The sequence below is a fragment of the Rissa tridactyla genome, chromosome 3 (genome assembly GCF_028500815.1).
Source record: "Rissa tridactyla isolate bRisTri1 chromosome 3, bRisTri1.patW.cur.20221130, whole genome shotgun sequence".
Taxonomy (NCBI): domain Eukaryota; kingdom Metazoa; phylum Chordata; class Aves; order Charadriiformes; family Laridae; genus Rissa; species Rissa tridactyla.
The window spans coordinates 18,500,940-18,524,089 of record NC_071468.1 but is presented as its reverse complement, the minus strand read 5'-3'; the positions used below and the strand labels follow the sequence as shown (position 1 = coordinate 18,524,089).

Here is a 23,150-nt window from a genome sequence, read left to right as displayed (position 1 = left end):
TCCAAACTGCAGCTTCCACTCTTCAGTGTTTCAGGCATGTCCCACGGTGGCTACTGTAATATCAGAGGAATGCTTACTCCTGCTACTGCTGCTAATCTGGGAGCAGTCACGTGGCTCTTCTATAATCTCTCTCTCTCCAAAAATTTGACTCTTAACCTTCCCTCGCTACAGACATGATGTATATTGCCTTGACATGCTTCCAAGTAGCAAACATGCAAGACCCTGACCTATAAGCAAAGCAAAGGAAAAGAAAAAAAAGAAAAAAAAAATACATTTCTAAGAATAAAATTGTGTGAGACTGCAGGAAAGGGAGAAGAGAAATCTGCCTTGGTCATTTCTGTTTCCCCTCACCTAGGGATTACTTTGGAAAAAAATAACAAAATGTTAGTCTGGGGAGAAGGGGAAAAAACCCAAACAAACAAGAAAAGGTGTTCTGAGGTGCAAATCAAAAAAAAAAAAAGGTAGCCAGCAGAAAAGACAATTATTAATTTATTTTCTCTCATTTATGTGTCAGATGAAGCTGAAAGCTGCCAGATAGCTTCTTTTCGACAGCTTGAAGTTACTGTTGGGAACAGATCCATGTATGGAAGCAAAAGCAGAAAAGCATAGATAAGCTGAGATCCAGCTATGCAAACCATCTTTAGAGACACTTAAAGGACAAGCACCCCAGCTCCTTTCTTTCTGGTAAATTTAGAGACGCTATCATATGAGGGCTTTTTTCCATTCTGCTTTACCCACAACTGCTGAGACTCGGCTGGGGTAAGTGAAAAGCAATTCAAGCATTTTTTGGGTAAACCTAGGTATTTGGTTAGACTGATGTCCTGAGAAAAGCCATAAATCTGAGGCTATGGGATGACTCCAATAGCTGGATAGCGGTTAAGCTCTCTGGGTAAGGAACATGACATGTAACAGCTTTGCCGCTGGAGGGACAGAAACTTTCCAAGTGTCTGAAAGAGGCAAGAGAAAAGTGTTGGAAAACAAGCGTTTTATCACTCATGAACCGGATTTACAGGCTGACTGGTGTTAGAGCTTTGGCGGACAGAGGGGCAGGAGGGATTGGTGGTGGTTTCCAGTGTCTGAGTCTTTCTGTGTTTTGATTTAGAAAAATTCGTAAGAATAGTCAAGGGTTTTTTCTTCTCTGGTCTGTCCTACTTTCGTTTTGAAAAACATGTCTCATTTGGGTTGAGCTGACTGGACATTAGGAAGAGCTTGTTGTAAACGACTGCTGTTTTTCTTGGCACTTGAAGGCAGTTTCTCAATGTTTCTCTGTAGATTTGAGGTTGATTACATCCTGTGCAAGGATTTTTGGTACAGCTTTAACTGCCGTTGCTGTGTTGTGAAAGTCAACCTCAGCAAAAAACAGCTGTGTGCTATTGTGAATATTTCCAAAGCGCTGAAGTAACAGCTCTCCTTCAACCCAGCACTGAAACATGTTAGCTGTGTGAACCGGGCACTGTCAAAAACGCAGAATATACCCCTGGCAGCAGGGCTTTCTCCACGGAAGTCTTTTGTTAAAAAGAAAACAAAAAAAGCTTTTTGTAGCTTTGGCTTAAAACCTTGTTGGTTTGTGGTGGTACGGTTAAATGTGAGATTTTTTTTCTTTAAAAGCTACAGAGCGGCATTTGGGTAACAGTTCGTGTGCTTTCGGGTGTTACAATACGGTATTCATACTCCCACTGCAAAGTGCTAGGTAAAGCTTTCTCATTTTTCAGGTGGTTAATAGACTGGAAAAAACGTTAGCGCAGGTGAAGTGAAATTATACAGAAAGAACTGAAAATAATATCGGGAATATGAGTGAAATTGTAGGAGATTTCCAGAGATATGAAGGATGATTGTAAAGGGAAATTACTAGACCACAAATGTCATAAGCACTTCCATTCATGAATGAAAATGCTTTCCCTTGTCATTACATAAGGAGAGCATAATGGAAGTGTTTGCTTGCAATTCCGTAGTGGAGTCTACAATCGAGAGGGCCCGTGAGTACAGCCCTCGTTTCCCCTTATTTAGCTAGCATTTCCATGGATATTCCCACATTCATCATTTTCATACTCACTGAAATACAAATCTGCTCTTTGTCTGGTTTCCTCTCAAGTGCTGAAAAAAAAATAATCAAAATTAAGCTGCAGTTGAAATTTGTGCCACTTTTTTTTTTTGACAGGTAGCTTTTAAATACATATCACCTGTCTATAGAAATGCTAGTGCAGAAATTAATCTTTAAGTAATTGGGGTCGATAGATAGCTTTTTAATTGCTGTTGAGTTGTAACTTTTTGCTGATATTGCTATGAAAGAACACTTCTGCATGTCACACTTACTCAGATGGCTTCTATTGCCTGTTGGATGTGGTTCTGTTTTACAGGTCACTGTAGCCCACTGATAGAGAATAGCTTTTCCCCAATTTCTGCCCCCTCCCCCCCTTTTTTTTTTTGTCCCTTTGAGGCTGTGCACTTCCCTTTCCTCAGAGGCAAAGACCAGATGATGTGCATGGTCCCAGAGCAAGGCGTTACCCATCCATTGTGCTGGGCAGGTCAGGAACAGGATGGCAGGATGGAGGGATGGAGCTGGAAAAGCTGGGACCTATTTAGTTTGATCTTCCCATTTGGCCCAGGGCTGGGGCAGCGTGGCCCAGTAGGCAAAGCCCTGGTGGCAGGAGTCATCACTGGGTTCCCAGCCCCAGGGCAGACCTGCCCAAGGCCCTTGTGAATGACACATCCTTTGTGCCCCCTCCTTCCCTCCCTCCGTCAGAAGCATTTTCTGGCCGCCTGTGTTATCACTAATGTTCGTTATTATCAGTGTATTAGCTATTATTAATATTTACTATTGATTAGTCACAGGTATTGCCGGTGTTTGTTTGGTCCCTTGTGCAAAGCTGATGGATCTCATTCAGAGACCCTAGACACGAATACAAATAGTCATATAAAGCATTAGCGATAGTATCACTAACATGTCTTTTATAAGTGACTAGTCATTATGAGTGCTGCAGTCTCCGAGCATCCGCCACGAGGTCCTCCCACACACCGTTCCTTGCCAGAGCGAGGGAGGAGAGGGGGAAGGGGGAGCTCTGCTCTTTCTCACAATCAGAGGGAGCGAGGCTGCCGAGATGAGCCGGGGCAGCACAAAACCCAGGAGATGACAAACAAGGGCAAAGCTGAGCTCAGGGCTTATTCTCGCTAGCCATGGATGAGGGTAAAGCTGCCCTCGCCCTGGCGGCACTTGGAGCAAGGAAGAACCTGTTGTGTGTCTCATGCAAGGAGCCAAAGGCACACAGGACTTCTAGGTGCACTGGTGCTTTGTGTTCCAAAACGTTAGTAGCTTCCAAAAAAAAAACCAACCAACCCAACACCCTTGGTTTTCAGACATAAGGCCTGAAGAAGTCTTTGCACCAGACATCCACAACTGGGCCCTGAATTCAGACTTTCTTGTGTGAAGGGAAAGACATGTTTGTGGTTTATAGTGTGCCCAAGAAGAGAGCATCCTCAAAATAAACTGCACAGAGGAGAGCTACACCCTGAAGACACTCAGTGAGGATTTCGCAAACTGGCTCTGGCTGGAAGTAAGCCCACTGTATATTCTCCTCCTTCAGACAACTTCAATATTGTTATGGTGATTCCTGAAGGATGGAGTTTGGACACCCTCTCTCTCTTTTCTCTAGTATGTCAGAAGTTTGGAGCAGATTCTGGGGACACATTGATAGACTGATCCACTTCTCTGGCCAGATAAATGTTATTGCCTGCGTTCTAGAGAAACAGGCTTTATGTGACAGCTCTGCCCGTTCCCGGCCTAGAAACCTGCAGACCCATTTGCCAATTTGAATCTGGTTTGACCAAGGAATTGAAAGCCTGAAGAATATGATGTTCCAAAAAAATCTGAAAATGGTCAGCTGTCATTTTTGGTTTTCTTGCTCCCACAACATCATCTTCCTATTCTTGTCTCTCCTTCTTCAGGGTAAGGGACAGTGATCTATCTGGGGAGGGTTTCACCAGAGGACTCACAAAGACAGGCAGTTTTCTAGAAGGAACAGCATTTTAGAAAAAGTTTGTGTTTGCAGGTTGCAAGCACTACATGTAAATACTGCAGCATATACCATGGCGCTCGCTGCTTGCAATCTCTTGTGTAGCAGCACAAGTATGTCCAGTACCTTCTATGCACACGTGGCTATAATCCTTTTGAATAAGAGTAGAACTTCAGATGTGAAGTGAAAATAGGCTGTGTTTTAGAGAACCCGTGCTGCCATTTTTGTTTCACTGTGTTAAACTCCGGGCCATCCAGCCTCACAAACTTGTTCTTCTTTATAAAAATTTTGTGTATGATAGCTGACTGCCCAGCATGGAGAGATGAGTAAATAACCCTAAATGGCCTCAGCTGGTCTAAATCCAGCTGTCATTTTTGGTCACCTACAGACATGAACTACTCCTAGATCTTCATCCCATGATAGAAGTTGCCTTTAATGCCAAGCTGGAGTCCAGCTCTTACAAAATAGCTCTGGATGATACTAACTTTTCAGGTACTCAGCATCTCACTAGGAAACTGAACCATGGTATTGCTGAATTGTGCTCACACAGAAGGAATCTCGATGCTGGGGTTTGCGGACAAGGCATTCAGCAAATGGAGAAAGCCTCTTTACAAATGCAGGAAAAAATAATCTGAATTCAGAGTTGCATGCCCCTGAGCTAAAAAGCTCAGTTTTAGAGGTGCCCAGGATGTTTTCCCTAAGTGGTCGGCAAGATGTGCCAGCAGGCTGGCTAGGGACATGGCTCCAGAGATGTCCTGGTCTTCTGGTGTGCTTCAGACAGACTCCAGTCGTGAGTCTCACCCTTCAGACCCACCATCTGCTGGTCTGTGTTGCTATGGGGAGAGACAACCATGTGACACCTTTAAGCAGTGTTTTCTGCTAATTTACAGGTAAAGCAGGCAATTTATGAGTTGGCATTCATTTTGGAGTTGATCCTCTAAGAAACTCAGTATTATTCAGGCAATACATGGGGGGAAAAAATAGCAACAATACAGTAAATCTGGAGGTCTTCAAAACTCAGTTTATTCTTATCTAGGGCTCCAACCATCACTATGATCCAATCATAAATGTATTCTTATTGCATGAGGCCACTGCAGGGCAAAGCTGAAGTTGTTTTGATTTCCATACTTCAACATATTTGGATTTCTTTTACATCTAATGCTGAATTTCCTCCTGAGTTTGGGATGTTTGTTTTTAGGATCTTTCCCAAATCCTTGTAATGCTGAACTCTGACGTTCCTAACATAAAATGCAGGTTTTGGTTTGTGATCTCTCTAGCGGAGCCTTTTCCAGAGATGAGGAGAGAAGAGGGAGAGGGAGAGGGAGAGGGAGAGGGAGAGGGAGAGGGAGAGGGAGAGGGAGAGGGAGAGGAGAGGAGAGGAGAGGAGAGGAGAGGAGAGGAGAGGAGAGGAGAGGAGAGGAGAGGAGAGGAGAGGAGAGGAGAGGAGAGGAGAGGAGAGGAGAGGAGAGGAGAGGAGAGTGCATCAGTTTACTTATGCAGAAAGGTGGGCATAGGTAGGAGGAAGATACTCACAGAACTGGGATTCTGGAAAATGGCAGGATTTGGGTAAAGGTAGGTTTGACCACTCTCAGACTTTCTGCAGGGGCCTGGGGTTGACGGACCAGTTTTCTCTCTTGCCCTACGACCTCTTCACCCTTCCAAATCAGCTTGCTTTGATGCCTGTTTCCAAAACTAGCAACTGTGCATCAAGGTTTAGGCTTTAGTGTGGGAATAGGGAGCCCACCTCTGAACCAGCTCCCTCCTGTGCTGATAACCAGCATCGGCAATTGCCATACCCGCACACTGGAAACAAGGGTGCAAAACCAAGGTGGCATCCACTTTCCCAGCATCTAGTTCTCAGCTCACTGCTTTTGCTGCGGTTTGGCAAGCATGATGTTAGAATATACCCCATGTTATCTTTTTGGCTTACAGAAAGGCTCCAAGCAGAGATCTTGTGCTTCTGCCCTAGATGCGGCAATAAACATTTGGATTTGCTGCTAGCGTGTTGAGACTGCCAACATGTACACAGTAAAAGTAAAGCCTTCCTGTGGCCACAGACCACAACATGCTAGTGATCCGTGGTATTCTCCTGTTATTTAGTGAGTCATTGTTGCTGCTGAGAAATACACATAGTCGACTAAGTTGCTAACAATAACACTGGATGTGAGAGACAAGTGTTTGTTTTACTCTGGTGTAACTTATTCCATATGGTCCTTTAAAGCATGTTAAACGTTAAGTCACTTTGGCCTGCCAACTATTATTTCAAGATGACCTCCCGGATTTAGCCTGCTTTTCAGAGCACAGCTATTTGAAACAAGGCTCTGAAAGCATCTCCTGTCCAGGATCAATGCCCAGTTCGGGAGCAAGACAGATGTTTTGGATTGCCCTATCTTTAGCTGGATAAGTAGGTCTCAATTTTTATTGATTGTCCAGCATAGTGATGTTTACTGCTGCTCTGCTGCCTGCTATGACACCTTTCAGATATAAGCCACATGTTATACCAATGTTCTAGCACAGGGCAGAACCCATATCCTGACCGAGGAGCTAATATAGGTTTAACTTAACTAGCATTTACCTCCCATGAGTGTTTTTCCAAGTTGCCGATGAGCTAAATCTTTGTGGAAACCTTCTAGCAGGTTTTCCAAATCTTCTTGGTAGTGTTAATCCATGGGCAAAATATTGCGAAAAGAGAGATGTGCAGCTGTGAAAGGTGTCCTCGTTGCACTCTCTGGCTACGTTACTCAAAGGTTTAACACAATGAGCTCCAGCACCATGGAGGACCCTTGCATGATGTCCTGCTTGTGTTCATGTCATGTCCTGTACTGGGTCTAGGCCACAGTAGAGCTCGGAAAACAAATGCATTAAAAAGTTTCTCTCATTTTGAAGAACATTTTGCTACTGCTTATGGAAAATAGATGCTCTGAGAAGCATCTTGCTCAATAACTGAGAGATTTCCCTTTTGGCTTGAGCTGATTTGATCTGAAGTGAATTTCTGAGAACAAGAGTAACCAACACTTAAGAGCATTTTAGAGCCTTGCTGATAACCTCATCCTTCCCCTGCAGTGTGGCGTATCTCCAACTTAACCTAGACAAAAAAGTTAATCTTGAAGGTTCTCTGCTGTGTGTATGAGGATCTCTATGATCCTGTGGAGGAGAACAGTGTGTATGGAGCATGTGTTTTTTATTATCAGAGAAGAGAAAACTTTGCACTGGCTGCCATTAAAAATCTGCCTAGTGGGCAATGGTTCGTCTGTTCAGCTACCAATCATTGGGTAAGATTCAGGACAAATCATGAGTATTTTAGAAAAATTAGTTGGTCGCTTTCTAATCACTTGAGAATCTCCATTATAAATCACCAAAGACCCACCTGAGGATCCACAATTCAGTGACAGTCCTTGCATTTTTAAAGGCAGGCGCAAGCCTGTCTAGGTGTGCACCTTGCTTCATGAGTGCCTGGAAAGTGCCTTAACGTGTTAAAATGCCTGAAGATGTACCTCCGTGATAATGCACTGGAAGACTTTTGGCCCTTGACCCTTAATTTAAATGTTCTTATCTTAAAAATAACCAGGCAGACTATTTTTAAGCATGCTTTGATGCATAGACCTAGAGGAATGCTACAAAACAGGACAAGTTTGTAAGCGTTACAAGCTGTGCCACTACTCATGTTTTCTAGACATTTTCTGTCCCTGTTGATAAAAACATACTCAATTTTAACATTCTTCTCTTTGAAACAGACAGTCTGATTATCTTGAAACGTGCCTTGATGTATGCAGCCTACGGAAAATTACAGAACAAGACAGGTTTGAAGACTCTAACCTTAATAAAGCTGATGTTTTGCCAGCACAAACTCCTTGCCTTCATCCTGAGCTGTAACTTCGTTTCTTGTCTTTGGAGTGGATTCTTTGACGCATGTCCTTTCTTTTGTGGCTGTGACTTGTGCTAAGACTTCACTTTAGCTAGTTTTTTCCCCCAAAAACCATCTGCAAGAAGGCACTGTGGTGAGTCAGGCTCTTTGGAGAGCCGGAGATGTGCTGAACGTGCTGGGGCCTGATTGACTTGACTTTGGTATAGCCACGTGCATGTGTAGCTCATTTGTTGCATGGTTCCCTGGATTAATTAGAGAATCACAGAATGGTAGGGTTGGAAGATCATCTAGTCCAACCCCTGCCAGAGCAGGGTCACCCAGAGCAGGTTGCACAGGAATGTGTCCAGGCGGGTTTTGAATGTCTCCAGAGATGGAGACTCCACCACCTCCCTGGGCAGCCTGTGCCAGTGCTCTGCCACCCTCAAAGTAAAGAAGTTCCTCCTCATGTTTAGGTGGAACTTCCTGCGTTCAAGTTTGCGCCCGGTACCTCTTGTCCTCAGCTATAGAACTCCTACAGTGCCAAAGTCTACACTGAAGAACCTCTGCAGAGTCAGTCAGGAGAAACAAGGACTTGAAAGGCAGAGTCAGGCTGTCAAGGAAGGGAAACCCCCCTTCAGGGGTTTCCTCTCCAGTCGCAGGGAAACGGCTCTCATTAATCCCAAAGCACACCAAGTCCCTCCTGACCGTGAAGGCAAGCTGGACACAGGAAAGGTGGGAACAGCAGGTTTATTGTCCTGCTTCAAACTGTTATAATTAAGCACAGGGCTGACTAACAGCCCCCAATCAGTCCTGAGTATGTCACTTGCTTTACCTTATATTCTGGTGTTGCCCCCATTATTATTATTATTATTATTATTATTATTATTATTATCATCATCATCATCATCATCATCATCATCATCATCATCATCATCATTATTATTGTTTTGCCCAGGTTCTGCTGCTTTACCAAGTCTCTCTCCTCCCAGACAAGCCATCCACCTGTATTTACTTTTCCCTTGCTGGCCCCAGGTTTCCTGACTTTACACACTTACTTGGTACTCACGATATGGTTGCCTTGGTAATTTCTACCTCAGTCAGCAATTAAGCTAGTGCCCTGCTTTTGTTATACGCAATGTTTCTCTTTTCTACCATTTTTCATGCTAGTTAGTGTAACTACTGCTCAGGGGTGGTCAGCTGCATGTACAGTACTCCACTTCTTACGATGTGCAGGTCCTGGTGGCCTTTCATACCTTTACTTCATGTTGTAGCTTATATAGCCATAGGTCAGAGTTAACCAAAGACACTATTTTGCTTTTGCTATGGGGAGTGCCCGTGTGTGCCCTTGTGCTGTTCTCGCAGTAGCGTTGCAGTTTGATCAGGGGTAAGATTTGTCTGCACACCTCAACTTGCAGTTCACTGTGGGACAGGCTCCCAGCAGGGCAAGTGAGAGGGACCACCATGGCAGGAGGAATGTCTCCAACACAAACCTTCCTGTGCTGCCAGCTCCTGAGAGCATTTGGGTAAGCTTCAAGGTTCCTATGGCTGAGCGCAAAAAAACTAGCGGAAGAGGTTGCTAAGTGAGCCTGGAACAAACCTTGACAGGACGAAACCCAAGTGGGATATATCATGGGCTTCGAAGCAGCAACAAGCGCTCTTCCCCAGTGTCCTACTGGCTAAATGGCTCATCTGCCCAGGAAATTGGCTGCCAGCCTGGAACCAAGGTCGGTCTGCTCCCAGGTTGTGTGAGCTTGGATAGCATTGCCGCCTAGATCTGCTCTGCCAGCGTGGCCTAATTTCCAGTGCTCTGACTGTTTTCCCACACCAAATCTTTGTCCCAAAACCTAAAGGCAGGTTTTCTTTTCTTTCATCCTACTAACCACTACAGTGGTTTTCTTTTTATGGTGTGCTGAATTTCTCCTGATTGTTCGTCTCAGATACATCTTCCTGATGAAATGACATTGAGACATAAGCCACCTCCACCTGATCTGGACTCAACAGAGGTTTGCTCATCCTGATCTTAAAACCTTTCCGAGACACAGACTTCTCCCACTCTGCAGACAACCCAGCTGCCTACACCATTACTCTCATGGCTACAGAAAGCTTTTCCTCGTGCCAAATTTCAGTCTCCCTGCCTGTAGTTTAACTTCGTGACTCCTTATCTTATCGACAGTAGGAGTGGGAAACATCTATTCTTTCAGATTTGCAAGGATATGTCTTCTTTTGACTCGACAGTCTGCATTCCTGCAATGTTTCCTCTTGAATCAGGTGTTCTAGACCTCTTACGTCTCTTATTTCTTCCCATTGGTGGCTCTGCACGTGTTGCCTGCCTTCCTGATGCCACTGGTCATGTAAATACAAGTGTTAACCCTGGAGTCTACTGGTGGCAAATCGGATGCCAGATACTGTTAACAGCCCTGGCACAAATACCACACTGGTGTCTTGAGATGCAGGGGCCAGAAACTTTCTTGGTGACTGAGGTGCACATGGAAGGGAGCTGAATGAAAGAGGAAAGCTTGTATTCCCATCAGCCCTGCTAAGACACTGGTCTACTAAACATACAGCTGCCTACGCACCAGCAGACTGGTTCTACTGCCGGATCTTTGCTCCCTCCCTGTACGGTCATGCCTTCCCATCCCTGCCATCCCCTCCACGCCTGCCGCTGCACTGGCTGCGCTGCCAAAGCAGGAGGTGCAGCAGCAGCCAAGGGATGCTTGAACCCCCAGGTCCCTCTTCTGCCTCTCCGTGACCTCCATCTCCGTGACTTCCATCTCTGTGACCTCCAGCCTACACACATATGGACCCCACAGGAGCCTGCGTTCCCGGACTGCCAGCTCCACTCAGGGAATTGTCTCACCTGCTGAAGAGACGGGAGCACTCCCGGAAGAGCAGGAGTTCATCTGAATAAGCAGAAATGCAGAAAACGCAGAGGGAAGAAGTCAGAGCTTGCACAATCTGCATTAGGAAGTATCTGCACGCATGGCATACACACACACACACACACGTCCCTCCTGCGCATACAGGGATACAGCCTCAGAACCTGGACAGTTTTGCCAGAAGCTGGGAACAGCTTGCCATAAGAAGAGAGGATTTTTGTAAGAGACTCGGGGATTTCTAACCACAAGGCAGGTAGCAAAAGAGCATCTTCAATCATTTTAAAGCATAACCACCATCCAGAAAGACGTGAAAAAGCCATTCAGCTCAGAGCAGCTTCCGAACAGGCCGTGTTTGAAATTCTGGGGGGGAAACAGACTGGCACGTGACAGCACAGGGATTTTGAAAGGCAATCCGGTCTCACAAACGGTGCAGTTTCATTTCTCAAAAATCTCCATCAAAAAACCAAACCCATAAACATTAAGTAATCTGGAAACTATCTGGTTTTCTTATGTTTCTCTCTTTTCTAGTTAAATTCTCTTTACATGTGGAGCTTCAATTACTATGTTTAGGACATACGGCACTGGATACTGCCTCACCGCTGCTTGAGTGTGCAGCGTGGAAAAGACAGGCGTTGTTGGTCTTTGGAAGTGCAAATCTTTGGAAGTGCAAATAGAGCAAACTGTGCCAAAATAGCAAGAACTGTGTGTGCACTAGTGGGAGTCCCCGTCCATTGGACTCGCGTCTAAGCTGTGGGGAGAGAAGGGGACGGGGATAAGAACCATGCTGCTGCCTCAGCTGTTCCACAGATGGAATCATCCCAGACCAAGGGCACACACCTACTCCAGGGTGCCTGGGGAGCACAGAAAAGCACAGTTCCATGGGTTCTTGTGGCCTAAAATTGACTGCTGTGTGCTGATAACAGCTGGCAAGCACGTTCCTCGGCTCCGCTGCATCCCTGAGACTCGGGGGCTAACCTCCTGCAGAGCTGGTCAGTGCTGGAGGGACACTTAGCCAGGCAAGGCCACTCGGAGGTGAAACGAGGCAGAGCTGAGGCAGAGGTCGGTAAAGTCAAAGCAGCAAGGAGGCAAGGAAGATTTTCTGGCCATCCTGCAAGGACAGCCCATTGTAGCGAAGACAAGTTTCCCTTTAAGCGAAGTCATTTCACATCCTTTTGCCTAATGGGCTTGTTTTTTGCAAGGCGTTCCGGCAGCTATCTTGAGCTGGAATATATAAATAAAATATAAATAAGGTGCTTTATGCAGCTAAGGTCAGTCACTTCTTACTTTTAATAAAAAAAGTCTATTTTCCTTGGAATATTCAGCCTCGCTCAGGGCTGGCAAACAGATGGTACAGAGGAGGCCAAATTACCTTCACAAGTAGGGGCCGCAGCCGGAGTCGTGCGCTGCGTCTGATTCACCCTGCGTCTCCCACTGCGAGCGATGGGAACCTTCCACACAGGTCGAATGGGGGATGCGGCCTCATGTGACACCAGAGCTGCTGAGGAAGCATCACAGTCCTCAGTTTGCAGGACACAGCTCCCAGATGTTGCCACGTTACCATGGTATTTGCACCTTTGTTTTTTCTTAAAGTCCCAGCTCCTGGAGTCATGTGATTACATATCACTATTTCGTCTCTCTTATTTTTTTAACTTACTTCTGGTTACCAAGTAAACTGGAAAACATCAAGCCCCTAGGTTTCGAAAGCAGAAGGCAAATCCAGAGAACACAACGTTTGTCGCTTTTTAATTATGGATTTGAGGGGATGTTGTGGGTTTTTTTCCAGCCAAATTTTTTCTAGTCTTGGGATGGTGGTGAAAAGACCTGGAGCGTCAAGTGGAGAGTGTTAGTGCCCCAGGGCTGGCACCCTGCCGCTCCGTGGCCCCTTGCAGGACACTCATCTTGAGGCAGCGGAGTTCCTAGGCTACGGCTTTCACTGGGAAATGCATTTCAGTCGACCTTGCATCTGCATTTTTAGTTCCTGTATTCTGCAGTTTTGTAACAGCAAAACAAAGCTTCTTTTTTTTTTTTTTTTTTTTTTTATTTTGGTGGGAAAAGGGACAGCTAAGGGACAGGCAGTTCAGCAGGGGACATCTGGTCCTTCATTTTCCAGTGACTCAGGCTAGGAACTGTTTTTTGCCTGTGAAATGGGGACAGGAGTGGGATGCTAGTATTAGCATGCACTGCTGTTGAGACAAATGACAGCTGTCAGAAGGCTTTTGAGTTTCTACTCCTTTGAGAAGAGTAAGGAGACAGTTTGCACCTTGGACATCTCTTACACTAAGCCCAGGCACCGAAGTCATTCTGTGCACACATTGAATTTTTCTGCATATCCCTGATGACCAGAAAGCAGTTTTTTTCAAAAAGGAAAGCGAGACTCTGAAGCAGGATTTGAAGAGAAGAGTGTGTGTCTTGTTTTGAGGACTAGATGTTTGCAAAATACATGCAGCTCTCCCCATTTCCAAGCTCCCTAAATTCATGCCCAGCCCCTATAACTAGTTCTGCTTTCAACCCCCGTGCAGCAGGTGGTTTCCAGTGCAAATACCCTTTTTGTGTCTGCCACACACAAGCAATGCTCTGCAAAATTTGGCCAGCCAAAGCTTCTTCCAGGAAAACTCTCTCCCAAGACGTTAAATGCTATGCTCATCAATTAGCGCTCCGGATTTGTTATTTAAACCTGCGTAAAACCCAGCATTGAGCAAGTTCTTGGGGGAAAGCTTGAAAGCAGGACAAGCGTGGTTTCTCCAGTTACTTCTGTGGGGTCCCAAAGCGTTGCAGTGAGAGCAAACCACACGCTGCCCATTTTTCGCAGGCGTGCCCAAACGTCCCACTGATCACTGCCTTCTGCCTGGGGTATAGGCTTTACTCTCAGTGTTCCAGGGGTAGAAGACACCTTCCACATCCAAGACCTCTGGCTGGCCGATAGATAACTCTCATGTGCTCGGACCTCCCTGGGATGATCAGGACTCAGACTGCACCAGCTACTTGGAAACAGCTAAGGAGGCACTGCCTGGGGAGCTCAAAAAGGAGTGTATTGTGTCCAGGACACAGAATTGCCCTTCCATTTATCCTTCCAGGATAAATGCCTGATTTATCCTCAAAGCAAGTTTGAAGGTGACAGTGAAAGTGAATGCTCAAATTGCTGGAAACTATGTTTCTGAGCATCTTTTTTAGAAACACCACTCTCAAGGATCTCCAGGTCTCTGCCAAGAACATGCAGAGGAGAGCCAGAGAAGGTTCAGTGGGCGCACACTCAAGTCTGCTGCAGCGAGGAGCAAAGACAGATGGATGGCAAGACAGAGGTGACATCCCATCTGCTCCTGCAGGATCTCTCTGGCATCTCCTGAGGGACTCAAGGAAAAACACGACCAAAGATACCTAACCAGCGAGGACTCCCTGGTTATCCTCCAGCATTATCTGAACCCACAAAAGCTGGAGCAGAGACCAAAGCATGCCACTGAGGAGATGCTCCAGACAGGGCCAAGAAAGGGTGGTAGGACAGCTGCTTGGAGGTGAGCATGCTGTGGCTGAGCTGAAGACTGACCTTGCCCTGGCCACTTGTATGTTTTACAGGGAATATAAAGCAGGATATTTTCAAGCAAGAAATACCTGAGGGTTTGTGTCCCCTTCCTCTGAAGCATTGCAGGAGCTCAGATGTCTTTTTTCACAAGGCATTGAGCAGAGAATTGGCCTGCACCATTCTGTCCTGTGCTCGAGACTCCACAGTCCACTAACTCCATTCTTTGCAGGGAGGAATTGTCTTTCTGCTCTGTGTATGTAGACAATACCCAGAAACCTCCTCCAGCAACTCCAGAGAGATGCAGGCTGCTGTCGGAGAGAGCTGTGGGTGTACATGAATGAATGAATGAGTGAATGAACCATTCGTTAGCATTGGCATGAGAATCTCCATGATTTTGAGACTACTAATTAGTGGTTGTAAGCGCGTTTGCAATGGTAGGTATTCACTCGCATGACTGCAAAGAGAGAGGGGGAAGGAAAGGTAGCCGGAGCAAACCACTGCCTCTCCCAGCACAGCCCAGGCTGCAATCGTGGTGAAGCATGGATGTGCCCCCGCCATGACGAACGTGCTGCGTCAGGACATCGGCAGCCCTGTTGCATTTTTGCCTGGAGCACCAGGCAGAGCAGAGGAGCATTTGCTCAGCTTTCACAGCCCATGCAGAGCTCTACGCTGCTACAGCTACCGCTTCGGCTGGCTTGGCTGAGGAAAAGCAATGCGAACCAGAGGCACTGCAGGGTGGAGCAGTCCTACAATGCAGTGTCTCCTCTCACCATTTGGGCTCACTCTCTCCCCTGCTCCCTGACTTCCACTTTTTCTTTCAGAGCCCAACTTCGTCTTTCTCTTGGGACTGTGAAAGACGAAGGTCTGAGTGTGCCTGGAAAGGGGTGTGTGAGGGACTGGGGGGTGGGGGACGTCTTCTCCCAGCCTCATTTCCCTCCTAACCAGTCACTCTTCAAGCAGATGCAAGCTGCTCTCAGGTGAGGTGGGATAATGGTGCATCTCTGCTTCACCTTTTCTGTCCCAGTGCCGTTAAGCTTCATTTGCATGGACTAATGAGCATCACCACGAACACTGACAAACTCTTGTTTTCTTCAGCTCCCCTCAAATGTCACAAAAATCCCTCAGCTGAAGCAACCTTCCTGAGGATCTCAGCAGGAGGCAGTGGGAGACGGGAACACGCACTGGAGGCTGCGGAGAGAGGTGGGCTGGGAGGAGCTGGGGACGCGCCTGGCTCTTCAGAGCCAGTGGATCCCCATTAGCAGAGTTAATGTCTTGGTGCTCCAGAGGAGTTGTGTACCACATTCAGTGAAAGGGCTGGGAAGTAGGTCAGCAACACAACTGAGGGAACTGGGGAGCTTTAGGGAGAACTTCATGGCTGACAGCTAATTAAAATCTGAGTTCCACTGCTTACTGTTGCAATGATTAGATTTCAGTGTGCAGGGTGGAAAGCGCCAGCAGGGACTACTGTGTTTGCTGCAGCCATGCCAGTTTTTTCTGCTCACGCTATCCGTTTGCCGTGCCAGCTTGTGCAGCGCCTTGCATCCCGCAGCCACTGCCAAACCAAACGCCAGTGATACACATCCACTGCTCTGCCCGCATCCCAAGCAGACCACATCACTGCGCACACGTTTTAGTTGTACCCATTTTGTATCAATGTCCCTGCTGGGACAACTGAGTCCCATCACGGCCAGATACAACCGTATCCCTCCTCTGAAGAGTTTTAAATCAAAAGAGGTGAGACAGACAATCAGAGGTAGCTACTGGACACAAAAAACATGTCTTTTTCTAAACCAAATTCTAAACCAAATTCTTAATTCAGCCTCTCATCCCATGCGTAGGCAATAAGCTCTTAAAGTGAGACCAAACTAAGTAACAGGACATGGTGATGCAAAAATCTTTTTTTTTTTTTTTTTTAAAAAAAAGGAAAGAAAGGAAGAAAAGCACAAATGAAATCCAAAGGTAAAATTCTGGCTTGCTGTCTTGCCAGTGGTGACAAAAATTACATGCACAGCTGACAAGATAAGAGCGAGAATGTGTAAGAGGGTGCAGGAGCTAGAATAATGGCTCTGCTTCTCCCCATTCTTGTTGCACCTGAGGATCTGGGCGTAGAGGGCTACTCAAGGTCGCTGGGTACTTGCAACTACCAGTGTGTGTTATTAGCTTTGGTCCTATTTTAAGTTCCTAAAGCCACAGAGTTTTGCCTGGAGGGTGGGACAATGGGTTCATCTGCTCCTTGCTGGAGCCAGCGAAGGGTGGAGGAGTCGTTCAGGCATGGTGAAAGGGGAATTGCCCACAGGAAGGACACTTGGGCCAGCCTGAGGTGCAGCAAGTCCTTCTATACTAGGCTGATGGCTTCCCGCAGGACCTCCCCATCCCCAATGACTGTCCCGTGGGGACAGGAGGCTCTGTGGGTTCAGGGGCTGAAATGGACATAGCCAGATGTGGGGGCAGTTCCCAGGAGGGCCCTAGATGACCCATATGCTCCCGCTGTCCTCTGCAAACACCAGGGTTTGGTTGCTTAGGGTATGTGAGAGGGGAGCGACCTCAACCCAGAGTCCCTTGGGATGCTGCTGGCCTCCTGGCTCCCCATGGGCAACACTGTGGGGCATGGTGACAGAGCAGGGCACTCATTGCAACCCCTTGTCCTGCTTCCCTTCTTGTCATCTCTCCCAGGGATCGCTCCCTCCTGCAGGGTGCAAATGGGGTTGGGCTTGCCCTGGCAAGGCTGCAGGGCTGCCTCGGCAAGGCAGGCAGGGCTGGGGACAGGCAGGACATGGATGGGGGCTGTCAGGGCAGGGCAGGCAGGACTGGGGGCAGGCAGGGCATGGATGGGGGCTGTCAGGGCAGGGCAGGCAGGACTGGGGGCAGGCAGGGCATGGATGGGGGCTGTCAGGGCAGGGCAGGCAGGGCTGGGGGCAGGCAGGGCATGGATGGGGGCTGTCAGGGCAGGGCAGGCAGGGCTGGGGGCAGGCAGGGCATGGATGGGGGCTGTCAGGGCAGGGCAGGCAGGGCTGGGGGCAGGCAGGGCATGGATGGGGGCTGTCAGGGCAGGGCAGGCAGGGCTGGGGGCAGGCAGGGCATGGATGGGGGCTGTCAGGGCAGGGCAGGCAGGGCTGGGGGCAGGCAGGGCATGGATGGGGGCTGTCAGGGCAGGGCAGGCAGGGCTGGGGACAGGCAGGGCATGGATGGGGGCTGTCAGGGCAGGGCAGGCAGGGCTGGGGGCAGGCAGGGCATGGATGGGGGCTGTCAGGGCAGGGCAGGCAGGGCTGGGGGCAGGCAGGGCAGGGCTGGGGGCTGCCCCAGGCAAGGCGGGCAGGGCTGCTGGGGGTGGGTCCGCAACCAGCCCTGCCTTTCAAAGTCCCTCGCTCCGAGGAGGAAATCGGGAAATATTTCCATCAGGAGAAGAAGGAGGAGGAGGAGGAGGGCTGAAGCCGCCACCGCGGAGGAGGGACGGCGGGTTTCTCCCTGCCCGCGCAGCGCCGCGGAGGGATGCGGAGGGAGGGGAGGCTGAGGCTGCCTGCGGGGCGGGCCGGCTGAGCGCATCCCCGGGCGCTGTGTGTGTGTGTGTGCGCGCTTCCTCCATCCATCCATCCCTCCATCCCTCCCTTCCTCTCTCCCTCCCTTCTCCCTCCCTCCCTCTCTTTCCCTCCCTCCCTCCCTCCCGCCCGCCCGCCCGCCGCCGCGCCGCAGCCGCGCACCGGGGCTCCGCCGCCCGCCCCGCCGCGATGCCCCGCCGATGCTGAGCCGGCCCCGGCGGCGCCCGCTCCTGCCCCCCGCCAGGTAGGACCGCGACCCACCGGCCCCAGCCCTGCCCAGCGCGGCCAGTCCCCCGCCGCTGGTTTCCACACCGGGGGTCCCCGGCACCGGGGGAGGATGGGGGAGGCGGGGTGGGGGGCCCGGAGCCGATGAGGAGGCGGAGGGTAGGATGCTCTCCTCCCGCCCTGGGAATGCTTTTTGCCACCCAGCCGCGGCACCTTTAGGCAGGCGATAGGGCTCGCCCCCCTCCCCCGCCGGCCAATCGCGACATGTCGCGACGGGAGGCGCGGCTGGCGGCCGGGGCGGGCGGGGGGGGTGTCTCTCCCCCTACCCAAAAGTGGGGTAGGGGAGGGGGCTGGAGCAAACCGCCTCCCCCCCCCGGGGGGCTTACGGGCATCTTCCTCCCGCCCTGCGCGGCGGCGGGGGTGCGGTGCCTCCGCCCGGCGGGGGTGTTCGTGCCTCCAGGGCAGGGCTGCTTTTCCTCCGGCCCCGGGGGTTTCTGCCTTGAAATGGGTTTCGAGGTGAGCGGTCGGAGGCACCTGCAGCCACGACGAAATGCCCATTTTCGTCTCGATCAGCCTGTGTTATTAAAGGGCTGGCATTAAGCAGCGCTCATCACGTAGGCTTTGTCTAGGTGGAAGCATGGCTGGGGCTCTTCCGTCATCTCGAGTTTAATTCTTTAATCGTAGCCTTGTTGCTTCCCTCCCCGCCGAGCCATGCTAAGCAACCCCACTCGCAGCTCTGTCTCCAGGGCGAAAAGCAAACTGCCAAAATGTTGTAGAAATGCAGCAAGCACTAGGGACAACTGGAGCCTAAAAATGAAAGCTGTAGTAAAACCACAAGGTCACAGGCATGTGGGTGCGAGTGTTTGATTTCAGGGCTCCTCTTCGCTTGCGCTTCGCAGGAAGCTGTTCCTCCAGTCCCAGATGTTGGAAATCCGCGAGTCAGGCAAGGGAAATGGGGGCCGAGAGAGGCTGGGGTTCTCTGTGCGCTCTCCTGACACCTGCCTTGGCATTCATGTGCTTTTTCTCACCACCACAAAGAGAAGAGGTGCACTTTTATTTAGAAAAGGGAAGCTGGGACACCAGCACGTTGATGTGATGATGGCAGCCGGGGAAAAAAGTGTGTGCTGTATGGCTTTGGCTGGGGCAGTGGACATCACCAAAGGAAGGCATTTGTGTTCCCTTGGGTGCAGCTGATAAATGTTTCTTTCTCCCCTTTTCCTTCCAATTGGTTCTTCAATAGCAGCTTTGCCTCTTATCCAGCAGTAGGCATTTAGACCAAATAGGGAATAATCTAGCATTTCTAGAGCCATAACCCACCAGCCAAGCCGTGAATCCCCCCCATCGCCTCCCCAGGAAAGTTGATGCGTTGCCTGGCTCCTCGTATACCCCGCCAGCTCTGTTTCTCTGGAGGCATAAACAACTCCTAAGCCCATGCTGGGGAGACACATTGCTCAAAGCTTCCTCTGTACCATGGTTTGTGTTCAAGATATTTGAGGAGACTGGATGTACTCTTTATCCCTAGCATCCCTTGAATGCCAACACCGAGTAGCACACTTTTAAGCTGATGAAACTTTGCTTGCATCTCTCTCCCCCACTTTCACTAAGCTTTTTGTGATCTTTTGGCTGTGAATTGCTCCCAAGACTTAAATATTCACTGTCCTTGCAGCTGCCCAGGCTGCACCTAGTTTGCTCTCCTGGCACTGCTGTACACGGCATGACATGAACTTGGCTCATATCCTTGCTTTTGGGACCTTGCATGATGCCATACAGGCACAGCCATTTCTCTACCTGTTTGCGGCCTTCGGTAGTGTCCTGATCTGCTCAGGGCTGTCAGGGTTGCAATTTTCCAGCATTGTGTCCAGGACGGAATTTGGTTTAAGGGGGGATACAGTCCTGCTGGTTTACCGGGGAAAAGCCACTGTTCTCCAGCATCCTAATGAAACTCAGATCCTACAATAAAGCCCAGTGTCCCCCAAGGCACATGCATCACTGGACAACCAACCAACAGGTTGGTTATAGACAGCACAAACGGCACGCAATACTGGCTGCCCTTGCGACTGGTACAGTGAACAACCTGGAGCTCTCTTCAAGCTCAGGGTGCCGTGATCTGCATGTGCTCCCAGCTTGTGGACACTGGTGCCCGCAGCTGTGCAAATCCTGGCTGCACCCGGGTCCGCTGCAGTGTGCTGAGGGTGCTGCCCCGTCGGGATTCTGGCACCCAACATGGGCTGAGCTCACTGACCCGGCTTTCCTTTGCCAAGGGTGTGAGTGGTATCTCTCCAGCTATTTTCAGGAAGCTTGTAGGAACTTGGCTTTCTCCACTATCTCTATCCCTCTGGTGATTTTAGCTGAAATTGGGAGGAAGAGGGGGGGTAGCGATGTGAACAGACAGACAGACATGGAAACTGTGATTTCATATGCCTGGCTTCCTAAGGAAACCTGGCTACAAATAGAAGTGAGATTTGCTGCTGCAAAGAGCTTCTGGGGAGACAGAGAAGGCGGGAAAGACTGGGGAGGAGGGAGGGGTCATTAACCTTGCTTTTGAGATAGGCAACCAAGGAGGCCAGCACACACCTGGGCTTATGCTCCCCGAGATCTGGTCATCTAAAAACTGGGGAGCTGCTCAGCACTTGCGTTCAGCTCCCTCTAGAGTCAGCGGTGTGAGAGCTGTACCTCTGGATGGGGACTCTCCTGGAAGGTGCTACCACCACGGCTAAGCATCTGGCTGACGGATGGAGCGTGCCAGGGTGGGCCTCCAGCACCAACTAACCGGCCCAGCTCCTGTTTAGGACCGTGTCCAAATCGCCCAGGTCCACAACCTGCCTTCATCTCAGCCCTTCCCCACACACATTCCCAGGGACGCCTCTCACCTCTTCATCCCTGGATGGGTGCAGGGGAGCTGGGGCTGGGGATTTGTCTCTGCTGCCTTGAAGCTTTCTGCTCCTTCTTCCTGCAGAGCCCAGGAGAGCACAGGGGACCCACGCACAGCTACAAACCCAGTGCAAAAATGGGTCTGGAGGGAAGAGCGGACACAGGCAGACAGAGAGGAGAGCAACAGGCCCGCTAATTCCTCTCTCCTGGCCCCTGTGGGGCATCTCTGGGCAGATGCTTCCTCCCCAGGCTACCCAGGAGCCTCAGGCTTATTAGCAGTGTTTTATTCTCCCGACGCTCACGGGTGGTGCTCTTCCCATTTTACAGAGAGAGGCACGGAGCACAGGGAGGCGAAGGGCTGCCCTGAGATCGCAGAGGGAGTCTGTCGGCAAGGCAGCCTCAAAGCCGGCTGGCGGAGACCAGGCGGAGAGACCATGCTTAAATCAGCCGGGGAGATCCGCAGGCAGAGGAAGGCATTAACAGCCCAGGGGGAATAATGGGGAAGAGCCTGATGCTGCTTGATAAAGAAGAGAGGAAAAGCAGGTGGCAGGGACAGAGGAATGGTCTGGAGACAGCAGCAAGTATGAGGGGAGATGTAAAAAAAAAAAAAAAGAAAAGAAAAAAAATACAACCCCAAAAGAAATGTAGTATTTCTCCCGTGCTTCTCATTTCCTGGCATTTTCCTTGCTGAGATCTTGAATCATGTGGGAAAGGGACGGCTTGCCACTTGGTCTCCGTGTGTTAAAAAGCGAGGCTGGAATCTCCCCGACAAACACTTCCAAGCTCAGTCTCTACAAGCTGCCCCCAAATTCATCCAATCTGGCTGAAATTTTATAATGGGGATGTTTTATTTTCTCTATTTATCTATGTATTTTGGAAAGTTGCTGGGGAGATTGTGGGAGGAGATTGGATGCTTCATTGAAGAGATAGGATACTTGGAAAAATCAGTTGCAGACTGATAATTGTTCTAACTTTTTAATGTTCTTTACAGAAAACAGGGTGGCCTGATGTGTATTTTACTTGATTGGCTTCATGGAGAGCTTGTGCCTCTGACTATATTTGGAAAGATTTTGATGTTTGTTTTTTTTTTTTTTTTGTACTGATGCAATCAGGATGCTGATGGCCTGGAAATCATTTTCCTGATGTGGAGATCTGGAGGGTCATGGGCAGGGGATGCCAACAAGGCTGTGCCTGTTTTGGAGTGGCAGAGCCGGGTGGAAGGGAGAAGGAGCTGGGCAGAGCCGGAGGAGGGCTGTGAGCCAAGGGTTTTCCAAGCTGTGTTTAAAGAGCCGTCACACTGTGCAGCCCTGAGTGGCAACACGGTATTTGGACATAGCAGCTTTCCTCCACGGGTCCGGGTGTACGGCCAGCGTGGCGGCAGGGTCCTTCTCCTGCTTTGATGGGTAAAAATCACAGCTGGCAGGAGCTGCTTTTTACCAAAGCTGTGCCGTGGGTCAGCGTCAAGATCAGAAGTGAAGCCAGTGGAGCCTGTGGCTGCCTAGACACATCTCCAAGCACCCTCTACCTTGCAGCACTGTTGGCATCCGTTTTGTGTCCCTTGGCTGTGGGAAGCTGGACCTAGGCTCTTGGCTGGTTTACTGATTGATGGTCAGAGACCAGACAATTTGTTTGGGCTTTTTTTTTTTTTTTTTTTTCCCTGCAGTCACGTCTTTTCCCAGTACAGGCTTTGCTGGAGCTGCCCTGCTGTGAAGCGGATTGCTGCTTTCAATAAGGCAGAGGTGTACAGGCTTCAGCACGGCCAGGAAGGGTCGGGGGGAGAGGAGAGGTGTGCTAGCCCTCCAGAGACGGGGCAGTGGGTATGCATCCCCCCCGTGGAGGCGAGGTGTGCCTCCCTTTCCCCAGGGAAGGCTGTGTCTCGCTTGCAGTAGGCTCTTCAGTGCTGCTCTGCTGCAAGAGAAACTGGGGAAGGGATGCTGTGACTTGGAGACTTCAGGTCTGACCTTGGCATAGGAGCATAGGGCGCATCACTTGAAACAGCCATTTTTGCCGGGGCGGGGGGCACTTGTTGGCTAGGAGAGCCTGTCCGCTCACTTGGGGGTCTTTCTCGGGGGGTTGCTGTCTTTTCCCCAGGGACGCTGGCAGGGCAGTGAGTAGCTGGCTTGCTTTGAGGCTCTGTTTCTCTAGCTTGCAGGCTAGCTGTGCCTTCCAGTAGCTACTAGTCGCCCCTTTGCCAAAGTTTTTGGCCCCTCTGGCTGAAGAGAGACCATCTGTCTCCCACCATTGGCACCAGCAAAGCGGGGTTTTGGGCTG

At 49.6% G+C, this 23,150-nt stretch overlaps 1 protein-coding gene across 7 annotated transcripts in view; it reads left to right on the top strand.

Annotated features, from left to right (window-relative positions):
* Window positions 1-649: 649 nt before the first annotated feature.
* The window catches only part of SLC8A1 (solute carrier family 8 member A1), a 146,344-nt gene continuing 123,843 nt past the window's right edge, over window positions 650-23,150 (top strand). For 5 of the 7 annotated variants that reach the window (XM_054195161.1, XM_054195160.1, XM_054195157.1 and 2 more), the window contains exon 1: window positions 650-759. In XM_054195161.1, the coding sequence (XP_054051136.1) occupies window positions 707-759 (53 nt within the window). In that variant the 5' untranslated portion in view covers window positions 650-706. Of the gene's footprint in view, window positions 760-15,341; window positions 15,448-17,922; window positions 18,028-23,150 lie in introns of those variants that run through there. The other 2 variants (XM_054195159.1, XM_054195156.1) reach the window with 2 other exon arrangements.